Source organism: Acanthisitta chloris, unplaced genomic scaffold (assembly GCF_000695815.1).
Source record: "Acanthisitta chloris isolate BGI_N310 unplaced genomic scaffold, ASM69581v1 scaffold11127, whole genome shotgun sequence".
In the NCBI taxonomy this organism is placed as follows: domain Eukaryota; kingdom Metazoa; phylum Chordata; class Aves; order Passeriformes; family Acanthisittidae; genus Acanthisitta; species Acanthisitta chloris.
In genome coordinates, this window is record NW_008683250.1 from 275061 (window position 1) to 290215 (window position 15155).

A 15155-nucleotide genomic window follows, 5' to 3' on the forward strand; every position below is an offset into this window, starting at 1 on the left:
AGAAGCTGAACCAAAACCTGGTCCATTTTGAGTTGAAGCCAGGAGTTCGAATCCTTGTCCATGCTGCCCATTTATCAGCAGGTTAGTATCCTCTTTCTGTGTATACTCTCTCTGTTGCTCTGTAGCACAGCAAGCAATATATTGATGGTAGTAATGTGCTATCACCTGTATTTTAAACATTTCTTATTTTTATGTCCCAGTAACAATGCAGTGTATGGGCAGACATTAAAATGCCTGCTCTACCTCCCCTTTCTATATCATGCCAAAAAGATATAGTGGCTTTCATATTTACAGCTAATCCTTTTGTTTTCTTATGTGTAAGAATTTACTGGTTTTGTTGGAAATGCAGTATAAGTAGTTGTAGAAATGTGAATTTCTTGGCTACCTCTGAAATATTCAACAGCTAAGCAGCAGCATGGTGTTTTCAGCTTGGAACACACAGTGCAAAGATTACCAACTAGCCTTGGATATGTTCAGATATTCTAGAGTCAACAAACATTCAAAACAACTAAACACAGTTCAGAAGTTGTTCAGCAGTCGAAAAGACTAGAATCAATATACTTATGCACAAACATAAGATTAGGCTGTTTGGACTTTAACTAATCCCATTGCAAAATAAGTCATCTCCCAAGTCCTGATATTTGGTCACATATGTTTCTGTCTATTCTGCATGCTAAACCTCATTTCACAGCTCAGGTCCTAATTAACTGTTACCAGGGATGGGACGAACCAATCTGTGCTCAGAATTCTTAGGAATTCATTTTTCCCTGGAGCTACTGATAATTCTGATCAGTTGGTATCAGCTTTTTTTGCTAGATTGCAAACTAGAAGCCTCAGTTCATTTGTATCAACAAACTGCTCTCCAGAAAACTTTCTGTGCTATGAACAGGTCTGCCCAACCTGGTGTCAGTCCCTGTACTGCCTTGTCTGTAAAGTAAGGAAAAAGAGACTGTTAGGAAAGGGTGTAATGTGACTGCATTTAAATCCTCCCAAAAAGAAACTTTGGTGTTTGCAATATTTCACTTTTACTAAGCACAACTTTCTAATATCTGTCCTGGGAATACTGCAGTATGTTTCTTCTTTTCATTAGCTGTGGAACAGATGACCAGATGCTTAGTTTTAGGCATGTTAGAACCAAAAGCATAAAAACGCAGAGATGCAGCACAGCTGAGTAGTCTCTAAAGAAAAAAAAAACAAAACACTGATCCGAAATAGCTTGCAACAACACATCATCAGTATTGCAACAACTGCATCACTATTGCAACAACACATCATCAGTAGGGTAAAACTAACCTGTCTCACGACAGTCAGTTTGCTTGATTTTTTTTCTCCTGTAAAATAAAATGTAAATGACATGACACAGAAGGATTGTGTGAGTTTCTACTTATAGGTTAAATTCATATATATTTTACATAATAATTGTTAGCAGAGAAGTAATCCTTGGCCTGAATTTTTAACAATGACCAGAGGTACTACACCTACTTTCAGAAGATGCTTAGTGCCCATCTCTTAAAAGAAATGTATCTGAAAGCTTCAAACATGGAGTTACCTGCAATTGCTCATAATTTTAAAAATCTGTTTCTGGGCATTTACTCTGTCAGTGCACATGGCTGTTCTATTTTCATCAATATTTATTAAGGTCAAGGTCAAATCCCAAATGAACATTTAGACATGACTGCTCTGGCCCTGAATATCCTGTAGGCCTTTTCCAAAAAATTATAGCTAGAAAGAATCACATTAGATATTCCTGGAAAGACTTGTCTTTGTCACTTGCTACTGAAGTGACATTCCTGATTTCATGTAGAGGAAACAGATGACACTTACAATCACATATCCAGCCCAGCTTTTATACAAGATTAATCTGGATCCAAGTTTTCTGCTGTGTGTTGGAGCCTCCTGCGGCTTTTTGTAAAGCAATTCTGGACATCTCTGCATGAGAGAGTGTACAAAGTTCCCAGCTGCTCCATTCATGCTCAGAGCTGGCTAAAAGCTGGGTAGCTGCAGTCGTGAAGCCAGGTAGTTAGTGGTGGTACTGGAGCACTTTTCTGGGCTAGTAAACCTTGTCTGCCACCCTGAATGACCCAAAATTCAGGGTCTATCAGTATTGCATACTGACATGCCAAATAACAGTACGGCCTCTGGGTATGTGCTGCTATGTTTCTTGCTGGTTCAGGCTGAAGCAGAGTGTGCTTGGTTTAGATACAATCTTTGTGGTCACCAAAAATGCATATTTTTATTTGTATTTACACACACGTCAGGAATGAGTACTTTCTGTCCATAATAAATGCAAATACTCATTTGTCTTGCAAGGTAAGCTTTGTTGTACTTTTCTTCAAAGCCACTGGAGAGTGATTGTGTTACTGGCCTCACAATGTCCTACAGGATTTTGTCTCTTGCAGAAATAGGATTCAGTAAGAATGCAAAATGAGCTTGGAAGGCCAAACTAGACATTAAAAAACTCAGAGAGCAGCCACTGTGAGGTCTTTGAGGGAATATGACTCCTTAACAAGCTGCAGAGGTCATGACTCTGTTCTCTAAGTAAAAGGCCCAATTTTGTGGCATCAAAACTTTGGAATAGTTTAAAATTTGACCAAAAGCCAAAAGAGAGCTTTACTCCTCTGCTGAAAGCTATTTTTTCATTGCCAGGGAATGAAAAGAATTGTCCTTTGGAAATCCAAGCTTTTATAAAAAATTATATAAAATAAAGCAGGGAAACCTGGAACACAAGTCAGCACCAGAAGCAATCCCTAGAAAACAGTCCAGGGGGATGGACATGGCCCAGAGTTGCTGCAGTGGTCTGTGGTATCCCTTCTTTCCCAGCCTTTTCACTATGCTATGGGCTGTAGTTGGTTGAACCACAAAGCTCAGCATGTGCTTTTGTAAGTGCATACATATATATATGTACACCTGTGTTTATGTTGCCATGCCTCAGTGCGCATGTATGTTCCTCCCTGTGTGTGCCTGGTCATGCACAACAGCCATTTCTTCAGTAAAGGAGCTGCAAGGAACAAGAGTGCAGGTGTCTAAAGTAGCTTGGTGTGGATATTCAAGCAGAACCTGTAGAAATGAGCCTCTGTATGTGTGTGTGTGTGTTGTGTGTCATCATGTGCATTCCATGGAGCACAGAAGAACGACAGGCGTTGGCCTCAGCAAGTTTCACACTCCTGTCTTCTTTGTTCAGGCCACAATGGAGGAAGGATTAATTTAAGTCAATTATAGACAACAGATTGCAATTCATTAATCATATTACTTCCATCTTCTCATGAAACAAAAACCAAGCCAATGTCCCCAACCCAACAGACCGCAACCTCCACTCTAAGGCAGAGTAAAATATGCCAATATTCCTCACAAAGAAGTTTAATAGCTGTTTGTTACCAGGCTCTCAGTGCAGCATTATAACAAGAACATTGAGTGATGCTGAGTCTGAATCAGTTGTAGAACCACTCTGTCATTCCATAGAACTTCAGAGACCCACAAAATACAGGCAGAGAGGGGACAGAGTGGAGATGTATGAGGAATTCATTATTTCATCCTGGTGCCTCTCCTTTCTGAGGATAGCTTGCTTGGTGTGGGATGGAGAAGTTTTTTATTTCTCTTTGTAAATTTTGGCTTTATTGGTCTGGGTGTGAAGCTGAAAATATGTGTGCATGTGATGTAAGTATTTGCTTGTGTGTCTGTGTTTCCTTGTGTCTTCTAGCTCTGGTTAGGAGGGCATGTCAAGGGGTGCAAGAGAGAGAGGATGTGTTTGACAGTAGTTCAAGTTAACTTTCATTGCCTTACAGAGGATGGCACTACCTATGCCATGTTCTGTGTGTAATGCCAGACACAGCCAGTGAGGATGTATCTGCTGCATCTGAGCTCTGTGTAATGGCACAGCTACAGATGCATGTCTACAGGATGTTGTATTAATGTCTGCATGAACAACTGACACTACTGCACCTAAGTGTGAAACCTTTTGGATGCTCAATGCCTTTCTGTTTGTGTGTGTGTTCATGTGATGGAAACTCTATTTAATACAATTCATCTCGTATTTCTGGGAAATCCATGCCTCTGGATAGTTGTGTGGCCTTATTTTACAAGAGGCTACGACAAGATGGTGAGCAGAGCTCTGAGGAGTAGTACAGGGAAACTCTTTACCTGATTAGGATTGGGTTTGGTGTGGGATTTTTTCTGTGAATCTGTGCACTGTCTTGCATGGAAGACTTGTGGGCCAGAGAGCAGGGCACCAGGAGAAAGAGAGTAAAACATGCTCAGAAGAGTAGGAAAGGGATAAAGGAAGAAAATTAAAATGTCAGACAAGAGCTTGCCATGGACATTGAGGCAGAAGGGCACTGCACTTCTGGTCGAGAAGTAACAGGACTGAGCAGAGAATAATACATTTGCTGAGAATTGTTGCTTTAGTAAAAGTGAGGAGCCACTTGCTCATTATTCACTATGTGTTGAGAGCTACCCAGACTAGCTCTACACAAAATAGAAAGTCAGTGACGAGTTAGCTCATGTGTAGCTCCAGAATCATCCAGAAAATGCCAGTTTGGGTACCCAAATGACTCATTTGCAATGACCTTAGGCAATTGCAGTATGAGAGAGTATGTTTCAGGCACTCTTCTAACACGACAGAGATGAGGGACCTCTATGGATAAAGCTGTGAGACTTCACATCAAGGGGTATGTTGAGCACCACAAGTGATCTGAACCCAGGTTTCTTCCCAGGTGGATTAGAAAGGGGGAGAAGCCCTGAAGACGTGCGGACAGATGTGGCCTACTACAAATGCAATTTCTGGAGGGAGCAGCTCTTCACTCCAGGCTGGGGATGGCTCTAACCTTCTCCTCCTCTCTTGCAGCTCCCCTAGTGGATCTCACTCCCAGTCACAGTGGTTCAGCTATGCTGATGCTCCTCTCTGTCGTTTTTGTGGGACTAGCCGTGTTTGTAATCTACAAGTTCAAAAGGTATGACGCTCCCTGAGCCATTTTCTTCTCCCCATCATCACCTTTCACTGAGGTGTTTGGGGTTTGTTTTGCTGGGTTTTCTTTTTTGGAGTTTGGTTTGTAAAAGCTGATACTACATCATCTGCCAGAGTACCACACAATGACGGTTTCTGTTAATGTTTTAGGAAGATTCCTGGCCTTAATATATATGCACAGATGCAGAATGAAAAAGATCAAGAGATGGTCAGTCCAGTCAGTCAGAGGGAAAGCATACCTAATGTCCCTCAAAGTGAGCTGATGAGCCCTGAGCAACTAGTAGATGAGAAGTTGGAAGTCCACCCCATAGGTAAATAACTTGCAGCATCCTGCAGCTGGTCAGAATGACTTATAATTGGCTAACCTTTTTCTCAGCCTCCCCGCTCCCATATTCCTGCACAATCCTCCTCCCATCTTCTTCTGCTGCAGCATTAGTTTTGCTACAGGAAACCTTTCTAACTCTTCCCTCTCCCTCACTGCCATGTGATGAAAAGGAGGGGAACAACTTTAGGCTTTTTCTCTCTCCTAGTTGCTCTATGTAGATCCTCTTCCCTTCTCAAAAAATCCTGCTGGCAATGTAATTTACTTTGCTGGGGCTGATATAGTTGTGGGGCTAAGCCCCACGTGCTGAAGAACTTCCTCCACCCTCACCTGGAACATGGAGGTGAGCAGGTGATTTGGTAAGTCATGTATAAAAGCTAAATATCCATTGATGTTTTGATTGCTAGGGTCTTTGTGCTGTGCCAGACCTTGCTGCCAGCACCAGTGCTAGTCTGGCTGATTCCCAGGTAAATTGAGCAAAACCTGGAAGCTCAGCATTGTACTGCTGGGTTTGCCCTCAGGGTGATTTCTCCCAAAGGCCTCTGTGGTTGAATATTTCCAAAAGCAGGCTTTCATAGGACCTAATGCAAATGGACTTGGAAAGGGAATTCTGGGATCAGTCACACATTTACTCAGGCTTATATGTCTTCTGTTACCCTCACTACATTTGAAGTGCTGGGACAGAGCAGGGAGGTTTCAGTCTGGAGACATGTTCTTCTAGAGCCAGCAGTGCTTGGGCATTGCTCAGCTTCACTCGTGAGGTGACAGTTCCACAGGCCCAGACCAGAGGACCCCAACAAATAAGGACATGGAGCCATTTTAGAGGAATTAAAGGAAAAGGCTGCCCAGAGAGGTTGTGGAGTCGTCTTCTCTGGAGATAGTCAAACCTCTTCTGGACACAATCCTGTGCAACCTGCTGTTTTAGAGGGGGGTTGGACTAGATGTTCTCCAGATGTCCCTTCCAACCCCAACCATTCTGTGATTCTGTGACTTAGATGGGAATGAAGCACAGTCATAACTGAGATCCCTTATTTGCACAGTTTCATCAGCTTAAACAAATCTTAGATCTCACATGAGGTTGTCCCTAAAATGTATGGGAGTGTTTGTTATAGTAGGCTTGAAATCATAGTTACTGTAGAGAGGAAGCAAGGGAAAGGGAATATGATGTGCTAAGACTGTGGCCTGTGAAACAACCTGGGAGGAAAAGGAAGAAAGACTCTTGATGAAACTGATATCTAAGCTAGAAGCCCCATTGCAGTCAATGCTGAACTCTCCTCACTTGTTCACTAAGGAGATCTTGTAGCTGTTAAAAGCTTTTAAGCAGCTATTATTCAGCAGACCTGGACACCCCTGCTACTCCACAGGATGGAGTAAGGGGACCAACCTTCCCATGTGATGTTCCCCATACAGAGCAACCCCAGGCCACAGTCCAGAACCCAAGGAAAGGAAATGCAACCAAGGTAGTCTGGACAGAGGACTTCCAAAAAGCTTATGGATCACCAAGAGGTTTCAAGCCAAGACCCGAAGCGGTGGGTCCTAAACTTTAACAATTCTTTTTTTAAGTTTGTTTTGTTGTTGTTGTTGTTGGTTTTCTTTTTTTCTCTTTTCTTGGTTTTTTTTTTTTCTTTTCCCCCCAGAAGCCTCCAAGGCAAAACTGATTTGAGATGCTAAGGGAGAAACACCCAATTTCAGGTCAGGAACTCTTTTTCTGGAGTTACATGGGCTTTGGGCTTTGAACTTGCCCTTTCTAGAAGAATGTAATGACAGTGGTTCATGCTGTTCCAGGAGCAGGGAAATACATGTTTTCACAGGTCACTTGGACTGAAGTGGCAAGCATCAGTCACCTGCTAGATGTGTTCAAGGTGCCTTCAAAACTGCTCTTGCTGATGTGGAAAACTAAACCCTTGAAGCCTCTAGGTTAATGAGAGAAGTCAAAAGCCAATTTTTGGGATAGGTTTTCATTTGGTGCAACTGTAGCATTTCTGTTTTTCTACAATAGCCAGAATTTTATGCGTTTCTCAGCTGACCTTTTACAACTCCTTGGCTTGCACCTGTAACTTCACTAACAAGCAAAAAAGTTAAATGTATGGGATACATGGACTCAATTATGTATCAAAAGGAATCAGTCCAACAAACATCCTAAGAGTGTTTTTTCATCCTGTCAGTAAGATGAATGAGAAAACTGAATCAGAGCTCAATTGACAAAATGAAAAGGTCTGGACCTAGGTGTGAACAGAATAAAAAGTGCAAAAGCTCTTCAGTCTCCTATACAACCACCTCATCTGTTTCTGGAAATCAGCAATTTCTTTTTTAATGAGTTTTCTTTCTTTTGGGAGAACAAAGCAAGACTGTAATTGGGTGTTTCTCTTTAGTATACTTGTCCAAAACCCATTTTTTTTCAACCCCTTTGACTAACATTCAGGGATCCTTCCTTTGAGGAATGTGAATTAATGTCTCTGCATCATTTAATTTGCTCTCCAAACTCTGCAGCAAAAAACCACATTCCTATTTTCTGGATGTGTGTGGTTTAGGCTCTTCTTTTGCAAATGCAAAATTTAAGGTTATTTGAGAAATGTCCAACACCTTGTCATTGCAAATGAGTTACAAGTTTCCTCTGAGGACCTCAACCCATCTTTCCCTCCACCCCTCTGCTCTGGCCTCTCTTGCATTCAACATTGGTGAATCATCTTCATTAGCAGAAGAACAGGACATCACCTTCAGTGTTTTGAATGATAAGAAAACATTTCTGGGAAGAATGTGTCAGTCTGGAACTGTTGAATCCCAAAGACCAGCAAGGTGATACCTTCAAACATCTTCCTTGGCTAAACACACTTACTGTTTACTGACTCTTTTATTTTGTTCTTTCTTTGCTGCAGGAAGTATTTCCACAGCTGCTGAGCCCCAAAGCACAAAAGAAATCCCTACCTATGTAAATGGTTGAATTGAGGACACCAATATCTGTATCTAAAAAAGGAGGAGAGCTCACTGCATTTGGACTTTTTAATTCTTCAGAAGACAAAGGGTTTTTAGCTTTAAGCCTGTGCATGTGGACATTATACTGAGACCATAGTGGAACTGCATTGTACAGGTGTTCAATTTTAGTGGGGGGTGGGGGGAGAGGAACTGGTACCACTATTCACTCCCGCGGCCCTTCTCCTCACCTTTTCACTCTTTTTTCTGATCTGTCTCTAATTTGTAGAACATTCATAATGATATAGGCCAAGAATATGCATGGGGGGGTCTCTTCTTTAGGGAGAGGGTGGGCTGGATGTGGGGGGAGAAGGGCTGGGGGAGGTGGGAGGGGATGTTTAGGGTTCTTGGCTTTAGATTTAACTGCTCTTTTAGCACTTTTGGGCTGCGGGAGGGCTAGCTGCCCCAGCAGACTTTCATAGGACACATAAAAAAATCACACTGGAGTTTAAAGGCACTGAAAATATTCTTGGTCAGTCTGGTTTATGTCTTTGTTTGGACTCTGCCCTTCATTCCTCTAGCTGCAGCTGCTGCCTGTGCCCCATGGCTGCAAAGAGGCTGAGTGTGAGTATTGGGTGATCCTAACTGCAAGGCCAGGCTCGTTCTTATACATCTTTCTCAGCCTACTCACACCAAGGAATCCCACTGATAGCATCATGGGAAGATAAATTTGCCTCCTAACCTTGAACAGAACAGAACAAGCATACATTGCAGTCAGCGAGGGAGGTCTGTCCATACTGCAGTTGCAGGAGCTTATTGCCAGCAAGGACTTAACACTGTACCTTGTACCAGCCTTACACCTTCAATTTTGGTGAAGAGAAAGCACTAGCAACCCCAGCAGCCCCAGCAGCCCCAACTCCTTGCAGTGCTGATGGCTGAATTTGTCTGGGGAAGTCCCAGGAAATCTCAGGCCTATCAGGTTTTTTTGAAAGACACCTTATCCACAGAATAGGGAGCAGGGAAAGGTCTGTGCACAGTTTCCTAATGCCTTCTTGTCACCCCCATTGGTTGTAGAACTGCAAACTCCTGTCACTGTGGGGAGAGGAGAGAGAATTTGACCTGAGACTGTTGCCATGCATTTTGAGCCTCAGCACTACAGGGCCACTCTTATACAAGATTTGATTTCTTTCCAATAACTTAAGCTTGTATCAGACACTGCAACTAGAAATGAGGCTGTAGGACATGTTCACATAGACTATGCAAGGGAACAGCAGGAAAGCAGGATTGACATACCATGAACAAGTCCTCAAAGGCATGGGATATCTGGCTGAAGCCTAATCCATGGTCATTACAACTGTTGATTTCCAACCCAACTCAGGTACACCTAGCACCAGGATTTTGGTTTGAAGTGTAGAGAGAGAAATACTTTAACCAATGTACATTTACTTAACTATGTTAGGTGAAGGCAAACAGAGGCCAGTTCATAATCAGTGAGGCACACTTAGGAGGCACCCTGATTCCTGATATGGGTGGGTTTTGTCAATAGACATTGCACATGGCAACTTGAGTCAAAAACAGGAGAGAGCAGTATTGTCAGTGTGGCCCAGAGTCCCAGGGTAGTGATTTGGTGGTGGTGGGTTTCAATTTCTCAGGCACAAACTGGGCACAAACCTAAATCAACCTACTTGCTGGCAAAAAAATGATACCAAGTGTAAGAACATCGGACCCATAGTAGCTAAAGGATAATCACAGTGCAGAGTCCTCTGCCTCTTTCTGTAGTTTCTCTGAAGACAGGTAGAAACACAGCAGTTTGTATGGCTTTGCTATTGTCTTTGCAACTACAGCTTTAAGAAAGATGGGAAAGTTTTGGCTGCAACTGTATAATAGTCCCCACTGAAGTCCAACATTAGCCAACTTATTTTTATAGTAAGCTGATCAAAAGGTTTTCTTATAGTGTTGGAACTATTTCTAATTTTAAAATTACTTTTTTTGATGTACTTTTTCATCTTCTTTTTCCCTTTCGTTAAATACAATGTAGCGTAATGTATAATTGCTATTGTTTATTGCTTTTACAGTCATATTTATTAAACAGATTATGTCTCTAAATGAAGGCCCACGTTTTTGTTTTAGCTCTCTGTTTCTGACTGGGATCACTAACAACATTGAAACAGTAGGAAGTCTAACTTCAAAAAGAAAAGGGTGTTCAGTAGATGTGGTTGTGGTTGTGTGTGGCTGTGGTAGTCTCCTTCTGGAAGTATAGTTCCTAGAAGCAAGATGCCAATATGAAGGTAACTTTCTCAGTCCTCAAAGTGCTTTATAAAGTGAAGCTCGGTCCTGTTATCTCCATTTTATAGATGGGGAAGCTGTGGGATGCAGAGGTGCAATGCTGTTTTTCTGGTTTCCAAACAAGCAATGGCAGAGATTTTAGCAGCTCCCTGGAACTCCAGCTCCATTCTCTCTCTGCCCATGGTTATCCTTCCCCATACACAGCTGCAATTAAATGTTCCTTCCAACTATCTTTTTTTGGCTACCCTTTTGCCAGGAAAGTCTAAATTATTGCCTTACTGGTTAATTTACATGTGAATAAAATGAAGCTTAGGAAGTTGCTGTCAGCTTGCCATATGACAGTGGCTGCAAGTTGCTGAGAAAAAAAGAACATATAGCTTCTCTGCTTTTCAAGTCAGGATGCAACAATTGGATCATTCTACCTCTTATAACTGGATCCTGGTTCAGTTCTTTGGCTTTTTTTGTACCTCAGCATAAGAATTTATATATGCACATGAGTAGTCAAAGATGTGGGATTCAGGTATCATCAACAACCAAGGCCATGGCATGGCATATTGCAAGTCTAGGAATAATGTGTTTGTTCATTGGAGGAGTGTGTAGTTTTTACATCTTGGATAAATCCCACTGTAATTACAAATACTAACCTAAAATGTTCAAGTGGACACTGCAGCCTCCTTTCATTCAGGCTGGAATGGCCATAGTGCAGGTGACTCAGAGATGTGTGTGTAGACATAATGTGCTGTAATAGTTTAAGTGCCCACCTGAATTAGCAGGCATCTGTTCTGGCCATAAACAGTAAGTCTGGTTTTGGCAAGCATCTCTAAAGCATTTTCAGATCATTCTCTTCAGCTTGTTGTGTGTTCTGAAGCAGAAACTGATTGCTGTTTGTAGTTGTTGTTTTCTGGTTTGTGTAACAACACAGCAATTCACTGCTAATAGATGAACACTGAGACAATAAACAAAGAATGTACCAAATACATATAAAATCCAATATGAATTTTCTATGAGGAAATTATCATATCTTGAGAGAACAAAAAAGTTCATCATCCTTTGTCAGAAAGAACGGAGAGTTGAAATATGGTTAAGAATTCAAATAAAGTATTTTTCCAATTTGATGTGACTCCCTATCATCATCTCAACTGCCACAAAAGAGATGTACAGATGGGACAGACATTGGCTTCGGAGAGGTTTTTACTTCTCCACCTAGCAGGGCATTTGGGCTAAGGTGCTGGATTGCCTTTCCTGGAAATCAGTAGTTGTTAGCGCTCAAATACTTTTGAGGATCTGGGCCTCAAAAAATTCCTTGCTGTTAATTTGTGACTATGTTTAATTGCTTAATTCTGCTGGAAAGCAAGACTCTTAAAGTACTTGCTGAAATGCTTATGCAAATGAAGCAGGAATTTCCAGTGACCTTAAATGCACCCTGTCTTGGTCCTATCAACTTCTGCTGAGAATTTCTGACAATTGCACTTAGGCTGGTACCTAAAACCAATAACAAGGGATTAGTATTTTATCTGTGTGCTGTCACCTCTCATTGAATGCATGAGAAGTTTCCTTGTCACATTATATCTCTAGGTACATTCAGTGTTTTAAACATTACCCTTGATTGCAGAGCCACCATGTTCATGATGTTAAAAAAGAAAACTTTATTTTCCTTCAGTTAATGAGATGCTGTCCCTGCATTTCTCCATGAAAGAGAATCATAAAGCATGTGAATAAATAATACTTGAGCTAAAACAGATCCTTTTAGTTTAGAGTGTTGGTATGATCCTGGCCATAATACCCAGAAGAAAAGACTGAAGTCAAATTGTTTTCTAATTGATAAGATCAAAGTGTTATCTTGTACCACGTCATTAGCCTAAGAGATATATTTCATCTGCAGTTTTAACTTTAGTTTTTTCTTTTCCCTTATTTCCTACTGGGGAATATGGCTATCTCTTACTCCGCTGAAAGTGAGATGTAGAGGAAATCTGTGTTATGTATTTCTCAATGTGAGGATTTCGAGATGTCTTCCTTCTTGTTTGCACTATAGTGCAGCCACCCCAGTGCTAGGTGCTGTATGCACCTCAGAAGTAAAGGTGAAAAAATGAGGGGACAAGTTTTCTTACCACCTCTGATTACAGATTGTGTCTCACATTGTAATGGCCACGTTGTTGGGCCATTTTGATGAGCAGACCTTAACTAGACATTCTCAACATGAAAAAAACTCAGCACTGGAAAACTCTGAGTGAGATGAACAGCCAAACATCTAAACAGTCGAGCTCAATATAGGATAAATGACTTGAATGCTAGGAGGTAGAGAGACACATCAGAGACCAGCAGCCATCCAGGGCAGTAGCTCCATTCCATGCTGTTCTGTCTGTGCCAAGGCTTGTTTTCTGCTGTGATAAGTTAGAGAGATTTGAAGTTTGTGCTAATTTGTGTTGTTTGCTCTAGGAATCTTATGCAATTTTGTTAGCAGAGAGAGCAGCATGCCTAGAATACACCCAGTCAAATATCTAACCTTGACTGTGTTTGCATAATGACCTCCCACCAAGCTGTAATAGCCCAGCCATGTGTAAGCAGAATAGGAGTATGACAACTATTAGATTTCTCAACTTCTCTGAGGCTGTAACACATCCAGCCACGTGGACAAAAAGATCACTAACAATAGCCAGGATATTGCTTATGTTGTGCTTCATATTCAAAATAATTGCATAGAAGGATCCCAAAAAGAATCATTATTCAAACATGTGAGGTGCTGTATCTGCCAAACTTCAGTGAAAATAAACTGAAATCTCAAACTTTTGTAGGTTTTGTAATCTTTTATGGAGAAGCCCTGAGAGACAAGGTGCAAGAGAAGTGTAGCAGAGCTCTTGAGAAGAGAGTCATGATTGCCTGCCTTTGGTACAACATAGATGCAAGAATAAACCCTCCCTTTTTGTAACAAATTCCTCCTCCAGCCTTCCCTAGACAAAACTGGGTATGTTGATGTTTGTGGGACTGCAGCTACCCTGGCAAATAATTGCTCCCCAGCCCGAAAGCGTGGGCCACTGTTCCCATGGACCTCATCACTCCTTCTTGTGCCCCCCATGAGGCAGCTGCAGGGCAGAGCTCTGAAACGCAAATTGGACTGACAGCTGCCTCCGCTCTTGCTGCTTGCTGCAAAGAGATGAATAATGCATGCAGCACATTTAAATGTAGTGTTACAGAGTGCTTTCAGGGAGGAAAACTTCGACTATTAACCCTACCTGCATGGGCTGAACATCCTTATCTGCTTCACTGCAGTGAGGGGCTGAACCTGTATGTCCACACCTGAAGGGTCTGGAGTGCAGCCTGTCTCCATCATCTCTGCATGTGGGGTACCCTCCAGGCTGAGGATCCCTCCTGGGGCTAAGGCAGTTTCAGTGCAGAGTTGTGCTCTTGGCATTTTGGAAACTTTTCTCAGCCTCTGAAGTGCATTGCTCATTTGAAGTGCTCCCTGCCTGGTGACTCATCAGGTGAGTGGATGAGACCCAGCACTGTACAGAACTGGATGTTGTACATCGTGTGGGATATTTATGCCAGATGTTTCACAGCAAATAACTTTTTCCCACATTCCACAACTGCCTAGTCCTACCCAGGGAATGTGAGATTCAAACCACTGTAGTCCTCCTTCATACTCCCCTGGAGCTACAACGTAGTTATAGCAGAGGCTTGAGGTTTCTTCCATTTCTTCTGTGGCCTTATGTGTGAGGTGAAGCTGTTTGGTCTGAGCTGCAGTCTCCTAAAGAGCTGCACCTCTATGTGCCTCTGGCAAGTGCTTGCTCAAGAGATCCAGAAGCACTAATAAACATATAGCCGAAATCCTCCTTCAGCCCCTGCTGCAGAGTCACAGGACTGGAGAAACTGGACTCTGAAACACTGATTTCTTACACAAAATCTCAGAGTGGGTTGTTCATGGAGTAGGTTTTCCCCTGCTGCTTCATTGACTTTCGTAGATGAAAGTGTTTACCATTACAGATGAACTTGCATGAGTATCATTTGGTTAATTATTTATGTTCCATTAGTGACTAGAAGCCCTGGCACTACTAACTGTCACAGAATGAAAGACAACTTGGTCCCAAAATAATTTGCAGCTCAGGAAGGAAATTTTCAAAGCCACAAAAAGCAGTCAGTTTCCCAGATGATGTTTATACTCTGAAAAACATTGCTTTAATGGACAGCAGAGAGGACCCTCATGAGTCCAGAGGCTTTTCTTCCTCACTTGAAGTCCTAACATCAGCAGTTGGGTTATGAACCTCACTTGGCATCACATTTAGCTAAGCCTAGGCCAGGGTCAAAGCCATCATGCCCATCTGAGCTTGGATGTGGCTGCAGAGGAAAGCTTCATAGTTAGTCTGACAAGGATGCCCCATGAGAAAGACTGACCTGTCTGTCCACATGGACTAATTTTTCATTACTGGATTTTTGTGGGGCTTTTTTTCCCTCCATGTCTTCATGCCATGTTGACCTGAAAGCTTACCACATTGCCTGCTGCTGTGGGCTGGCTTCTCATTCCATGATGCTACCCAAAGACTTAGCCCACAGCCTTCAGGTGGCCTTGGAGTTTATCTGTAAAACAGAAGCACTTATTTTCTTTACGGCAGTTTTTAAGGTTCTGCAGCCCTTTGAAACAGTTACAAGAACAGCTATTTCTGCCAAGGCACAGTCAGGGTT

The 15155-nt window shown here is 42.1% G+C and overlaps 1 protein-coding gene across 1 annotated transcript in view; it reads left to right on the plus strand.

Annotated features, from left to right (window-relative positions):
- The window catches only part of SORCS1 (sortilin-related VPS10 domain containing receptor 1), a gene marked incomplete at its 5' end in the record, with an annotated part of 199449 nt that extends 190946 nt beyond the window's left edge, over positions 1-8503 (plus strand). The window contains 5 exons of the mRNA XM_009078866.1: positions 6-81; positions 4841-4946; positions 5111-5271; positions 6693-6811; positions 8159-8503. Coding sequence (XP_009077114.1) covers positions 6-81; positions 4841-4946; positions 5111-5271; positions 6693-6811; positions 8159-8215 — 519 coding nt within the window. The remainder of the gene's footprint in view (positions 1-5; positions 82-4840; positions 4947-5110; positions 5272-6692; positions 6812-8158) is intronic.
- Between the last annotated feature and the right edge of the window lie 6652 nt (positions 8504-15155).